Source organism: Xyrauchen texanus, chromosome 2 (assembly GCF_025860055.1).
Source record: "Xyrauchen texanus isolate HMW12.3.18 chromosome 2, RBS_HiC_50CHRs, whole genome shotgun sequence".
In the NCBI taxonomy this organism is placed as follows: domain Eukaryota; kingdom Metazoa; phylum Chordata; class Actinopteri; order Cypriniformes; family Catostomidae; genus Xyrauchen; species Xyrauchen texanus.
In genome coordinates this window covers 59,833,279-59,848,879 of record NC_068277.1, presented here as the reverse complement: position 1 = coordinate 59,848,879, position 15,601 = coordinate 59,833,279, and the positions used below count along the sequence as shown (strand labels likewise).

At 37.4% G+C, this 15,601-nt stretch overlaps 1 protein-coding gene across 4 annotated transcripts in view; it reads left to right on the top strand.

Moving 5' to 3' along the window:
• The first annotated feature begins 5,037 nt into the window (after window positions 1-5,037).
• Window positions 5,038-15,601, top strand: part of LOC127618836 (uncharacterized) — a 35,834-nt gene continuing 25,270 nt past the window's right edge. For all 4 annotated transcript variants that reach the window (XM_052091491.1, XM_052091509.1, XM_052091500.1 and 1 more), the window contains exons 1-6: window positions 5,038-5,102; window positions 12,638-13,492; window positions 13,898-13,978; window positions 14,071-14,127; window positions 15,327-15,389; window positions 15,491-15,550. In XM_052091491.1, the coding sequence (XP_051947451.1) occupies window positions 5,100-5,102; window positions 12,638-13,492; window positions 13,898-13,978; window positions 14,071-14,127; window positions 15,327-15,389; window positions 15,491-15,550 (1,119 nt within the window). In that variant the 5' untranslated portion in view covers window positions 5,038-5,099. The remainder of the gene's footprint in view (window positions 5,103-12,637; window positions 13,493-13,897; window positions 13,979-14,070; window positions 14,128-15,326; window positions 15,390-15,490; window positions 15,551-15,601) is intronic.

Genomic DNA, 15,601 nt, shown 5'->3' with positions numbered 1-15,601 from the left:
GGTGGGAACAGGGAGTTGGTTTAACTTAGTCCGGAGTATATCTGGTATGGTTGTGTTGAAAGCCGAGCTGAAGTCCACAAAAAGGATCCTTACGTATGTCCCCGGTCTGTCCAAAAGATGTTGCAGGATATGATGCAAACCCATGTTGACTGCATCATGTTGTGTGAAATGAAGGTCCGAGTGCATGTGGGGTGTGAACGCGGGCCTTTCAAATCTGCAGTAAAACACATTCAGGTCGTCAGCCAGTCGTTGGTCCGCCACAGGGTTGGGGGTAGGAGTCCTGTAATTAGTAAGTTGTTTCAGGCCACTCCACACTGATGCAGGGTCATTAGCTGAAAACTTGCTTTTCAGCTTCTCAGAGTAGCTTCTTTTAGCCACTCTGATTTCCTTATTCAGTGTGTTCCTGGCCTGATTATACAAGACTCTATCCCCACCCCTGTAAGCCTCCTCTTTGGCATGACGAAGCTGTCTGAGTTTTCCTGTGAACCAAGGTTTATCATTGTTGAATGACAAAAATGTCCTAGTAGGGATGCACATATCCTCACAGAAACTGATGTATGATGTAACAGTATCTGTGAGCTCGTCCAGGTCTGTAGCTGCAGCTTCAAAAACACTCCAATCAGTGCAGTCAAAGCAGGCTTGTAGTTCCAGCTCTGCTTCATTAGTCCATCTCCTTATAGTCCTTACTACTGGCTTTGTTGATTTTAATTTCTGCCTGTAGGTCGGGAGAAGATGAACCAGACAGTGATCAGAGAGTCCCAAAGCTGCACGTGGGACAGAGCGATATGCATCCTTTAATGTTGTGTAGCAGTGATCCAATATATTCCTGTCTCTGGTGGGGCATGTAATGTGCTGTCTGTATTTGGGCAGTTCACGTGTGAGATTTGTTTTGTTAAAGTCCCCAAGAATAATAATGACTGAGTCTGGGTATTGTTGTTCTGTGTCTGAGATTTGATCAGCCAACTGTTGCAGCGCTAAGTTCCCAGATGCGTTAGGAGGAATGTAAACACTCACCAGAATAACCATAGCTTTGCTATAGTAATATTGCGGTAACCATGTTTTTTGGCAGGAAGCCATAGTTTTATTGCAATTAACTATGGTGTTACTTCTGTAAAATGGTGTTAACATAATAACCATGTTTTAGTGGTTACTAAAAATACCATGGTGATACTATGGTTACTGTATTAAAACCATAACTCATTTTTGTAAAAGCAGGTTAGGATTAGGTTTAGGGGTTGAGGTTGGTGTATGGTGTCTGTGAGACTCTAAATAAACACACTGCAGTGATGCCCTGTGTTGGAATTTAATTAGGGGTGCAAATAGTATCTGTCAAACACTATTTACACATAGTGCAAATAGCCTCTGCCTTATTATTATTATTAAGAAATTCTGTTGTCGGAGGCCTGAGTAGTTTAGCGAGTATTGACGCTGACTACCACCCTTGGAGTCACAAGTTCGAATCCAGGGTGTGCTGAGTGACTCCAGCCAGGTCTCCTAAGCAACAAAATTGGCCCGGTTGCTAGAGGGTAGAGTCACATGGGGTAACCTCCTCGTGGTCATGATTAGTGGTTCTCGCTCTTAATGGGGCATGTGGTAAGTTGTGTGTGGATCACAGCGAGTAGCATGAGTCTCCACATGCTGTGAGTCTCCACGGTGTCATGCACAAGGTGCCACGTGATACGATGCGTGGATTGACGGTCACAGAAGCGGAGGCAATTGGGACTGTCCTCCTCCACCCGGATTGAGGTGAGTAACCGCACCACCATGAGGACCTACTAAGTAGTGGGAATTTGGCATTCCAAATTGGGAGACAAGGGATTAAATAAAATTATGTTGTCTACTTTAAAACTCATAGCATCCCATGTGTATAGAATCCATTAATATTTTGACAGAAGTTCATGTTAAGGAACATATTACTTTAAATCTTAAATTCCATTATTATTACTTAATTAATTGACATTAATTGTAATTTATTATCTAAAAAATCCAGCTGCTGTTTAAAGACGTTTATCTCTTTTAGAACTGAAAAGCGAGAAAATGTTTGTGTTCCGCAGCTCGAAATGCTTTCCAGTCGAACCGAAAAGACAAATGCGAACAAACGTGTCCCCTGAGGTGCGGATGCAATCTTTGTTTCTTAAAATATATAGTTGCTTCCAGCGGATTACAACCCATGACAGTCAAACGTTTAACAACAGAGCTGATTGATGTAATTCTCCAGTTACCAACAATATCTCATGAGCTAAAGTTATAAAATATATTATGTTAAATATTTATTTTAGAGCTTGAATTGAGCAACAAAGGTAACAGTCGTTCGTTGAGGTGCGACTTCATATTCATACAGTCAGTGCAAGTGTTAATACAGATACGTCACATAATTAATATTCATTAGCCTAGCTCTGTGAGTGCAACCATAAGGGAGAGTAGGAGGAGCCTGTCCTGGCCAATCGGCCAATCACTTGCATCAAAACACTGACAGCAGCCAAACAGTAAAAGAGAACTAAGAGTAACGAATGACAGCAGTAAACAGATGCGCATGGGAATGTGAATGCGCAATGTTCTTCTCGCATGAGGCGAGGGCGTGGCCAGGAAATTACTTTGGGTTGGGCCTCAATTAAAATGGATGGAACAAGTTTTTGCCCAAATATATATATATATATATATATATATATATATATATATATATATATATATATATATATATATATATATATTTTTTTTATAAAAATATAATAATTATAATTTTTTTACATAAAAAGAAGCAGCTCATTCAAAAAAAATGTTCTCATCACTTAATTAATTGATCATAGCATGAACATATTTTCCACTAAACAATGCTTTTGGGATAAACTATGTGTGGAGTTTATTACAATAGAAATGCTATTTTATATACATTTATATACATTTACAGCTGTCCCCGTTCATTGGTATGGTATCCATAAATGGTGACTTACTGTCATAATATGCATTTTAGGGGGGATTATCTGATATATTGTAATAAAAGACCAGTGTGGGGAAAAAAATAATTTGAATAATAATGTGTCAGTTTTCGCGATTGCAGAGAAAACACAGGCAAATAGCAGAAATAGCACAGAAAACATAATAAAAGTATTTGGACATGTCCTTCTAATGAATGGGTTTAGTTAATTCAGATATACCCATTGCCAACAGGAGCATAAAAATCAAGCAGACAGCAATACAATCTTTCCTTAAGTCAAATTTTGTGTAGAATGGAACATATCAAAGAGTATAGTTACATTTAATGTGGTACTGTCAGAGGATGCCACAAGTAAACTGGTTTCCTGAGTCTGGTGTGGAAGAACTTGACTAGCCTGCTCAAGACCTAGACCTGAAACCTGCTGAACTCCTTTGGGATGAATTAAAATGCCATTGTCCAACACCAGTGCCTGACCTCATTGATGTCTGAATGGGGACAAAAAACTAAATCCCCCCAAAATATTCTCAAAATAGTAGAAGCTGTTGTAGTAGTAAAGCGAGGACCAACTCCCTATTAATGGCCATGGTTTTGGAATTAAACATTTAACAAGTACATACTGTATGTGTGTGGTGTTCATGTGTCCACATACTTTTGGCCATATAGTGTATGTACTGTTTTGTTATGTTTGAATATTGCGCTCACAAGATACAGGCCAATATGTCAATATGGACCACACCCAAAAACGTATTGGCTTGTATCTTCTGAACGATTAAACATATCTAAATTCTATTTATTTTTTTTTGTCAGAAGCATCTCTAGACGTATTACATTTTGGGGGAATCACACAAATAGCCTAGGATGAGTTTGAAAAGAAGGTTTTTAAAAAACAAATTTAAGTGGGAAAAAAAAGTGTTCTAGCTGAAATGAAATCCACATGACAATATGTTTTGGGAGCACTGATGGCTTCAGAGGAACTAAAGTAGTTGTTAGCAAAAACATGAATTAGCTTATTATAGTGCCACCTTGTATTCAATTCTCAAAAAATGTGGTAAACAGCATTGTTCTAAAGCTACAGTAAATACAAGGGTCTTTTTTGCATGTGTTTTTGTTATGTCAAGTTAAAAATTAACTTTCCTATCCAAAACCCATTAGAACATTGGTGGCATAGCCAGAACTTGAAAACGAAGGTCGATTCTACGATTGGTGGATTTCCCCCCTCAAGATCATGGGTAGAGTAGGTTTTCACCAGGAATTACCCTATAAACAATATTAAATTAATTCGGATTGATGGTCTCAGCTGAGGAATATGCCATTCATTAACAACCTTGGAGCTCACCATAGGTCTGTCTTTAAAGGTTTATACGTTTATATGCATAGGCGAACGTGGCGGTTGCCTAGGACGCCACCAGCTGGGAGGGCACCTATAAAGAGGCACCATGCCAATCCCCACCCCAAAGTGTCATCATAAAAACGTTAAATCCCTCTGGGGCACATTTTCTTAAATAGAAGAAAGAGAACAAGAAAGAAAAAACTGAGAAAACGGTTCTTCAGTTCAACCTTGTGGTCCTCGCATGGATGCTCCTTAACCTTCTTCCAGATGGCAGAAAAAAGGACAGGACAGACAATGTGTATGTGTGGGATGGGGTGGGACAATGACAACAATGAGCACAACAAATTTACCTAATGACACTGCATGAATTCACCACATGTTTATATATTTTTTTATTTTTTTTGGTAATATATTAATTCAGTTTACTTAATTGTATTAAACCCTTACAATGTTGCAAAAGTAAAGTTCACAACACACTAATGGTCAGAAAATCTTCCCCCTCTTTATTGGGATTTTTACGGACCCAGACGCAAAACTGTTTCAGACATTCATTTCCTCCATGCCTTTTTAGAATAATACATTTGCAAGATCATAATGACAGGTCTAATAGTTGTCACTATAACAGATGACCTAAATGAAACACAACAGGCCAGACAGGTTAACATATTTTCGTCCAGGTAAGTGTTGAGAGAGGTGTGGGCCTGACTTTATCTGTTGCACAAGTGAAAACGAATGTCCTTTATTTTTTTCATTCTTTAAAATGACAAGTTTGGTGAGTGGTTAGTTCATCTTCACGTCTCCTGTAAACCTTTTTTGACAACGTCTCTATACTACATGGTAAGTTTGTTTTTATTAAATGCTCAAGAAATAATCTGCACAAGATGTTGTACAACTAAATGATTACACAACCGTGAATGTTTCATTTCAAATATAGCCATGTGGTCTACTATAAATGATTACATTTAGGTGAACACAATTGAAACGTTTTCTAGACAAAGAGAAAATGTGTGCCCATGGGACTTAAACTTTTATGAATGTCATTAATATACCCATTTTATTCCTTGATTCTTTTTTTTATTGGGAAAGCAAAAAAGTTAACAATTGTACAAATAAACTGCATATACATCAAAGGCATTGACAATAGATAAAAAATATTAAAAAGTCAAAAACTCTTAATATTTGTCCTGGTTCACGGCACACACAAAAAAATGTATCATAATATCTAAAAAAAAAGGAAAGAAGAACATTTCTTATTCATGAGCAGTCCAAAAGACTTACTGTACTCCACTTCAACTAAGAACTCAGTGAGCCTTTGTGCAAATAAAATGTAGCTACAAGAATAAAAAATTAACAATACAAACTAACGCTTTATTTTTGTGTTCAAAATAATAGATAATATTCTTAATGCAATCAATCTGTCAATCGATTACAATTTTTAATCGAATTAATTGCATGATGTCCCGATTAATTAATCGCGATTAATCACATATACAAATATTTGCTGAGAAATCCACTCATATAACAATAATTCAATATATAATTATACATATAATTATACATAGTTATTTTTAAATATTAAAAATTATATATATATATATATATATATATATATATATATATATATATATATATATATATATATATATATATAATAAAAATATTCAGATACTTTAAATGCATTAAATTCCTGTAGCAGAAGAGTTCATCATTGATAAGACAATACAAAAAGCAGCTTTAGAATACAATGTATTGTTTACTACCATATTATTGATCATAAGTCAATCATTGACACACAGTTCACAGCAATCCATTACACAAGTGAATTTGTCAATCAGTTGGAGATTTATTATGAGGACTTGTTTAAGGACCCGTCAATTTACACCTGCATCAGAAATGCTTGTGTAGCGTCTCGGGTGTGTTGCATCATAAACATAAAATGTTTAGGTCACAGTTTAAATTTAAATATAGTTTAATACTCAATCTTTAAACACATCTTGAGATCTCTTAGTTCGCATTTGCGCTCCATCAAGTGTTTTGAATGCAGGAATGTAACTCATGTTTGTGTTGTTCTGCCTACTGGAGTGTTTTCTTCACTGTATAAACTGCGCGTTGCTCATACAGCTGAAATTTCACTTACTGCCCTCTGGAGTAAACAGGTGGTACTACAATCTTGCATTTCTCAGGGATCATCCTTATTATGGTGCGATTAATTGCGTACATTTTTTTATCGCGTTATTTTTTGTCAAATTAATCGCACTGAATTAACGCGTTAAATCGACAGCCGTAAAAAATATATAATTTTTATCAACAGTAGAAAAACAATAATCACTCAAAACTTCGAAGACATGCTACAAGAGAACAATAAATGGCTAAGGCTTTCACTTTCATTATTACAAAAAGTACACATATCGCTTACATCACAATATCTCGCCAGGTGTGCGTTATATGGATACACTTTGTGTGAAATTTTAAAGTGCACTTCTTTAATTTTATTTGAAATACAATATTTATATGGTAACAACCACGCTTTCTTCCATTGAATGTCATCAATAAAAGACATCCAAAATAAATTTCCTCTTGAGACCATTGACAATCGTGAATGGGATAATTGGTGGATAAGTTATTATAGGCTATACTGAAAAATAATGTTCCTCCCAAAAATAACTGAGGTAGTTGTTTATGACCAGCTCCATAGGTTACAGAAGATTTCATAATTGTTTTTTTTTAAAACATACTCTCTGGTATCGCCTTTACAACAGATTGATAATCTTTAAAGGGGACCAATAATGCAAAATTCACTTTTACATGGTGTTTGTACATAAATGTGAGTTGGCAATGTGTGTGTGTACACAACCACCCTACAATGTTAAATTCCACCCACTACTCTTTGTTATATTTCTATTAATCAAAAACAGTGTGTCAAAATGAACGGTAGATCAGGCCTCGCCCACGACTGGTGACGGACTCCACCCTATTATCATAGATCCTCCCCTGAGTGATTTACACACAGTCCGCCATTTATTTCCGCACTGGAGCAGATACAGTGAGAAGAATAATGTCTCAGCTTCGTAACCATCATAAATGTTCTGTTGTTGGCTGTAAAAGTGACATAAGAGTCTTCATGCACTCCCAGCATTTTGACATCGTTACTTATCTGGGATACCTTCTACGACAGTTTGTCTATTTTATCACAAGATGTTGCAGTTGTCTTATCAATAGACACTATCTTCTCATGCATTTCGTCGAGCTTAGCAGTTAGCTTCTGGATTGCACCATAAAGTGTAATTAGTGTGACATCATATTTGCCTCTAGCTCTGGCAAGATTTTTTGAAAGGAGTAGAGCAAGCAGGCATTGCAAAAACAACTTCATGGGCTCCAATATCTGTTTCCAGAATGATGTCTTCTGAGCCGGATAGGTTTTTCCTTTTTTTGCCCATTTTTGTACATCAGTGAGGCAAGTGTTTGCCAATAGAGCCTTATCAACACAGTTATATACTTATATTGTAAAGACTAGTTTCTTTAATTCAGTCTTTTAGCTTTAACCTCTTCTGGGTTTAGCACACCAATAAAACACTACCATACACTCTGCCACCATCTTGGCTCTCATTTTATTCCTAATTCCGAATGAAAGCACAGTTGCTTGTGCAATCACAACTGACGTCACATAGCCTAGTTAGAGATTTAATGCGTAATCATGTTTATGAAACACTATATTGTCATTCAGTAAGGTCGATTTGTCTAGGTCGTCTATTCTTTATGTTTCCTTTTATAAGCTGATTTAAATTCCATCCATCCGTCCCATCCCTCGGAGACTATTTGTATACAGCCAGAGAGTATTTAGCAGAGATGGGCCACTTCTTTTTAAATGAATGGGAGAAATTGGAGTGCCCAACAATCAATGGATGTAGAAAGGAAGTCCCACCTTACAGTTAAAAGAGCTAATTACCTTTTAAATACAGACATAACCTGTCAAGCAACTCGCTAATGTGCATGCGCATTAGCTATACAAGCCATGGAATTTGCTTGTTTTAGCGTATTATGAGGTAAAGTAGCACAATTTATGATTCCAATATTATCAAAGTGTATTGCGGATTTGAAATATGTTCTTTGATCGTAAACTTGACCAACCGTTTTTGAGATTTCGGTCTTTCCCCATTTCCAAGGCAGAGGATAGTCCAGTTGAAAGGTGTGTTGCGCCACCTACTGTACCGGAGTAAAATCGACTGTCGATCAGAACCACCTATTTTAAATGTGTGAATGTGCTTACAGTGAGAATTCACATTGCTTTTTGAGTGAAGGGGCCATTTTTCCACATCGCGTTCGGTGTGAAAGGGCCTTAATGATCATAAAATGCCACATTAAGAATACATTTATTATTAAAAATGCATTAAAATGCACCACTTTTTACAGTTTGTATAGATCCGAAGGAACATAAACTGTGATAGGTGTGGTAATGGTCAGAATAGACAAAAAAAAACAAGTGTGAGTGTGTGTGGTATAACAATAGAGATAGACTGGCTTTTGAAATGTCACGAGGAATCAAATTTTTCTTGATATTTTAACATACAAGAGGTCATTCTACTATAAAAACAAACTGTAAATTTCAGAACTCAAAACTTAATCCCCAATGCAATAAAAGCATTCATTAAAACCAAGCTGCAAAAATGCCTCATTCTCTACTGCCGTGACTTCCCTATGTCATTATGGGGCCCATTAATTCATGTCCGCATCTACAGTGAAGAAAGCAGGACAAACAAGGCTTAGTGTGGCCTAACTATTCCTGAACACGAAAGGGGACCCATCTGGACTATTTGTAAATATGTTGGTATATAACATGCACTAGACAAACGTGTTTGACCGTTGTTATGTGTCTCGTGTCATGGGGCACTTTTTAAGATGCTTTTTCAAGTTACAACTCTGAAAAGGAGAAGCAACTTGGTTTCATTCAGCTGCTGTGCCTCTTGTTTTGAGCACAAACGCGTCATGGACTTGTTCTCACACCCATCTGCACTATTTTTAATTGTTGGTGTATGTAAACATGCACTAGATGGACGTCTTTGACCATCTTGATGTATTTCCGGTGATGTGAATTTCAGTGCGGAATGATACTGTAAACTGGACTATGTATGTGCGTCATGTGGATGTGTCTTCAGCGTATTTCAGCGTGGACTGTATGTTTTTTTGGATCAAATCAGCGTGGACTGCATGTGAACCAGAGATGTCTGTTTTAGATCTTTTCATCTGGAAAGCATCACAATCTAATTAATATCTGCTAAACATCTTAAAAAGATCAGATTTACAAACATTCTAAATCATAAATGTCTCAAAGACATTTGCATTGAATGCAGAAGAAATGGGCAGGAGTAAAGACCTGAGCCACTTTGACATAAAAGGGCCATATTAACGCACAGGTTTACCAGGGCTTAAGCCCCAGGGCCCGTGGCTGCAGGTGGCCCTGAACTCCCAGGAGGGTGGGGGCCCAGTCATATCATCTGCCAATATATTCTCCCATAGTCTACACTTGAGGGAGGACATGTATATAAACGCATCCGCGGTAGATGCTGATGTAAACAGAGACATGTGCAAAGTCTAAACCCGTTTGTGTAGTGCATGGTCATAGAGTGACAACGTTCTGCCTCAACACCCAGAAACCTGTGGGGAAGTGATGGCATCAGGATGCACTGTGGGAAGACGACAAGACGGTGGAGGGAGTGTGATGCCCTGAGCAATGTTCTGCTGGGAAACCCTGGGTTCGGCCATTCATGTATGTCATCAATTTGACACGTGCCACCTACCTAAACATCGTTGCAGACCAGGTGCACCCCTCCATGGCAAAGGTATTTCCTGATGACATTCAGCAGGATAATGCGCAATGCTACACTGCACACATTGTTCAGGAATGGTTTGAGGAACATGATAAAGAGTTCATTGTGTTGCTCTGGCCTCCAAATTCCCCAGATCTCAATCTGATTGAGCATCTGTGGGATGTGCTGGACCAACAAGTACGATCCACGGCCGCTCCACCTCGCAACTTACAGGACTTGAAGGATCTGCTGCTAATGTCTTGGTGCCAGATACCACAGGACACCTTCAGGGGTCTTTTAGAGTCAATGGCTCAATGGGTCATTAGTTTTGGTGGCACACAGGTGACCAACAGCATAACAGGGAGGTGATCATAATGTTTTTATTGGCTCGTCAGTGGATATAGTTTACACAGTGACATTGAACATTGACATGGATAAGGCAAACATTTTCATAATATTTATGTCTTAAAAGGTTAAATCAGATGGTGTCAGTTTAGATTTAATAGTTAAAAATCAGGTATATTAAATATGTAGATGAAACTAGTATGCTTACTGAAAAGAGTGAAGAAGACCAAGAGATATAAGAGAGAGAAAGGGTAGATAGAGATGCCTCATAAGTCGTTCATAATTTTTCCTCGTAAACTAGGAACACTTTGCCCTGACAATTGCCTAAGGTACTGTTGCACATTAAAATGGAAGATGACACATACTAAAGTGGCGTGTCAGACTTAAGAAACTGTTTAAAATGACTTTATTGTTATGATAGTTGAATTGATTTTTCAAAAGTGGCAATTGTCCAGGTCCTCTCCCTGTAGCTCTTGAACTTCAAAACCTGATTGCAACACCTAGAAGTGTTGCCAACTACTTATCATGGGGAGTCGCCAAAGGTTCACTGAAATTTCACTAAAAGTAGCTAAATCACGTGGTGACGAAATTTATTACGCAAGACTGGAATTCCTTAAAGGTGTAGTATTGAAGAACCATCACATGTTTTTTATTATTATTTATTGAACTATAAGTATTTAACTATTAATCATTTAGCTATTACTAACTGAACTTATCAAACACTCAGCAAGTTGTGGTGGGCAGTGGCAGTGTATTTTAATTATTTGAATGTGTGAGTTGGCCAAAATAAGCCTATCAAACTCAGCATAGATTTCTATTTATTTTTTAATATATACATATTTGTGCATTATTGTACAATGACAAGCTGGCCAAATTTATCCTAGCAATAGCAACCAGGAGTAGGCAGCGGTGTAGTGTCGCAATGTTTTTATTTTTTTATTTGTCTATTTGCCTAATGATGCCTTACATGGTGCTGTTTTGGAGATAATATGTTATATATCTTATTTGTGAACATATCTGGTGTTTGATGCTGAACCACCAGTGTTCATTACTGGTCCCAGTGTTACTATGTTACAATGAATTGACACCTCATCTGTTCATTTCATCATCTCTATACTTTATTATAGATCAGGGGTAGATCATTTCTCAATGTTCTTCTATCTCTGTAGGCTGACTTTCTTCTCTAAATGGAGAGCATGCACATGAATTGAAGTTGAGACTGTCGCAACAAATACCAAAGACACGAAAGCTCGCCAGTCGTTCGATTGATAGAACATCTGTTTGCACTTTAGTCCTACTACTGACGGCATACATGTCAATCGTTTCCACCATTTTCCTGACCGCGGAAGTGTTCCACGGTTCGCCTATTTTCAATTTCCGGACTCTAGTGTTTTCAACTGCATCACTGTTTATTCTAAGCAGGTAAAGTATTACATTTGTGGAAATTGTCAAAAATGTAATCTATAAAAAGTAACTGTAGTCCGATTACGAGTATTTCAAAATGTAATTTAATCCAATTACAAGTACTTGATTTAAAAAAAATATTACATAATCCAGATTACATGTAATCCGTTACTATCTAGCACTGCGTAGGGAGGGCACTAGAACACTGAGCAAAATTAAAGAGACATCATTCACCATAGATGTAATGTTTTTGTCTGTCGCCAGATGTTGAAGAACGTCGATAAAGTAGACTACAAAAGTCTCCAAAATTGTCGCTAGTTGCTAGATTGGTCTTTTACTCGCTAAATGGGGTCAAAAAGTCACTAAATTGACAACAGTGCTAAGTGGTGAAGCCCAGTAGCAGAAAGGGAAGATTGCGCATCGTCACTCTACTGCTTTTCCTGCAGTGCCAGGATGTACGACGTTGAATTTCCAACCAAATTTTACCCACTGGAATTTTAATGGGGAATTTTCTAAATGAAATATAATGGAAGGAATATTACATGATGAATAATAAAGATGACATTTAAAAAAAAAAAACGAATTTGTTGGAACTGAATTTTGGAAGATGAATGTGTATTGTTGAATTTTTAATGGTGACATTTTGGGTGAAAACTTTTCAATTGAAATCAGAGGAAGTTTTAAGGAATATGTTTAAAAAACATTTTGTGCAATTCCGTTTGCTGACACTAGTAGCACAGGATTTACATACTTCACTTTAAGGTAATATGCCACAGAAAATCTTCCCTAAATATTCTGTTGAATGGATTTGTGTTGCAGGAATGCAGTGTAAAAATGGTTGATGAGGAAAACAACGTACTTCTAAGCACAAGTCATTTTAACATAGGACAAAGCAATGGTGTTGATCAGACACAAACAAAATCTCCACCATTTTCGGATTTAAACTTAAGCAATACTCCTCCTGTGCCCCCAGACTGGATTGTGATTCCTCCACCAGACAGTTTTCAGGACACCAACAATTACAAACCTAATGTTTGTCAAACCACACCAACATCTGGAATTTGGGATCAAGAAACAGACATTTTCCAACCTTCGAATGGAAAAGTACACAATGATTTTCTGCACAGTGCCCCAGCTAATCAGAACACAGAATGTTCCTCATCATCCAATCAGAGGGATTATTTCCTGGAATTCATTCTCTCCAGACAAAATGACTTTCAAGCTAGGACCTCCCCCACAACTCCATTGGATTATGGAGACATTTTCCAAGAAACACCCACCATGACGGCTAGTACCTTTGAGACTCTTTCGACAAGTGATATCTTGCATCAGTCATTACCTTCCACATCACCGTATGTTTCAAACACCACCCCAATGTCTAATGATATTTTTAAGATGCCCTCCTCCATCACTAGAAACAATGTCTTCCATTCCACACCATCTGTTCAGACACCAACTTTAATGCCATTTGACACCAAGGCATTTGATCCTCTTTTTGACACATCAACCAAACCTCAAAATGATGTACAGTCCAAACACAGCGAGACAGATTATGATACACTGCTCACCAGCCCAAAGCTTGACATTCACATTTCTCCTACGGGTTTGCAAAATGGAACGGTCCAAGGGATACCAGCTGTAGAAGCCTCTTCCACAAACACCTCACCAAACCTGGTGAGAACTTGTTTGAAAACCCTTTCCATTGAAGACCCCATGAAAACAAAATTGGAATTTTGTAGCTTTTAGTTCATGTCTGTTAACTTTGAGGTTATCTATGTGCTAGTGTACCCCAGGGGTGTCACTAGTCTCAATTTACTGGGACATAGGACCAATTACATTTCGGTTTTCCCCTACTAGATATTACTGATGAATCCTTGTCTGATGAGGGATATAAGGCTATTTGCTATTTAACAAAAGCCCTTCGATATGCCCAACCCAATGATCCTTCTTCAAATGAATAAACATCAATATAGAAAAGAAAACTGTGTTCTTAGAATGATTTCATGGAGTCTTCAAGAAATTATTGGGCCCTTTTTCTTTCTCACACAATATAAAATGTCAAATAATTTACTCTCATAGACTTTTAGGAGGCATCAACCGAAACCTGCCCCACGCAGCAGAGCCCTTAAGACTACCAATCATCCTACCGCATCCATGCAGGTACTCTCTCCTTCAGTAATGACTTTTCATATTTCCCTTTTTCTTTGTCCCTCCTTGTTGGCCACATAGTTTTTTTTTATGTTACTTTACAGACGCTGTTGATCAACATCCCTCCCACACCTACCCCTAGTTCTTTTGCTAGCATTCAGGTCAGTCTTACAGAATGTCTCTTTGTGCATATGAGCTAATCAATATTAATACAATTTTACCATCATTTCTCTTTGCCCTCTCTCTCTCTCTGTTTTTTTTTTATGTCTTTCTTACTGCATTATATCTGCCTCCCGAAAAGGAGAGGCAGTATGGCGAATGTTGGAAAAATCCATTGGAATCCATTGACATCCTTTTTTTACTTGAGGTGATTCTGTCACCAAACTTTGCATGTACTCTCAGATCATGGTACTAAAAAGTATACCAAGTTCCATTTCGATAGGACAAAGCGTCTCAGAGGTACAGCCTCACTTCCTGTTTACGCCGACATCGTTAACTTTGCGTAACTTTTCAGCAAAGCCAAAAATCTAAATTCTGTTCATCCATGTGCGGCTCATGTGCAACTTTTTGGGCATATTGGATGAAGTTCTAAGGACGTAAAAAACGAACATCATAATCCAAGATGGTGACTCTGATGGGCGGGGTTTCAATGAAAGGGGTCCATTACAATCCGCATGAGGAGAGAAATTTGATCATATTTGGAAACATTTATAATAATATTTGTGTCTAGCCCAAAATGTTTAAAATACATGTATATGCACAAAAGAAAAGTACATTTTTGAACTGGTGGTGGCACTATAGAGTTTGTCCTAGAGAGCACAAATCTGATCTAGGTACTATTCATACCCACCCATATCAGTTTGCCAATTTTGTTTCATTTTCCTACAGTATTTAACTCTCCTAGGGCTACTACCATAGACTCTCAGACAGAAGAATAATAAGAAAACTGAGAGTGGCTTGACCCCCAATAACAACAGTGTATATTACTGCAAAAATAAGGATAAAACAAATGCAACCAAATCACCAAAGATACTTTTCCACATTATTGTCATACGATGAACAATATTGCACATAAAAAATTAAATTATATAATTTTAATAGAATTTAAAAAAGTAATTCCAATCCCAAGGATCAAAACAAAGATAAACACAACAACAAAATACAAATACAACAAATAAACACAACAACAAATGCAAATGATAAACCTATTAAGAAACAATCTACTTAAGTGTGTCACAAGTGTGCATATATTACAGCTATTCTATCATCCAGTCAGAATTTAGAGCTCTTATTGAAGTTCTGTCATGCTCAACACTATCAGAATCTGTCATCACTGTTATACATGGTTATGATTTGACAGGATGAAACACCAGCATCAGAGAATGATCTTCCGGTTTATGAGGATGTTCTTCTACTTGGTCAGGTAAATATGTGTGTGGATGATATTTCATTGGGATGGCATATACTTGAAATTTGTTTGTTGTGTACATACACACTCACACACTTAAAACAAGTGATTTACAGGAAAGATGTGTGGAGGACTGGCCAGAAAACAGCCCAGAACTTTCTCCTGAATGGAAACCAGTAGGTTTGCATCTTCTGGTGTAAAATATAGTACAACATGAAACTATTGGC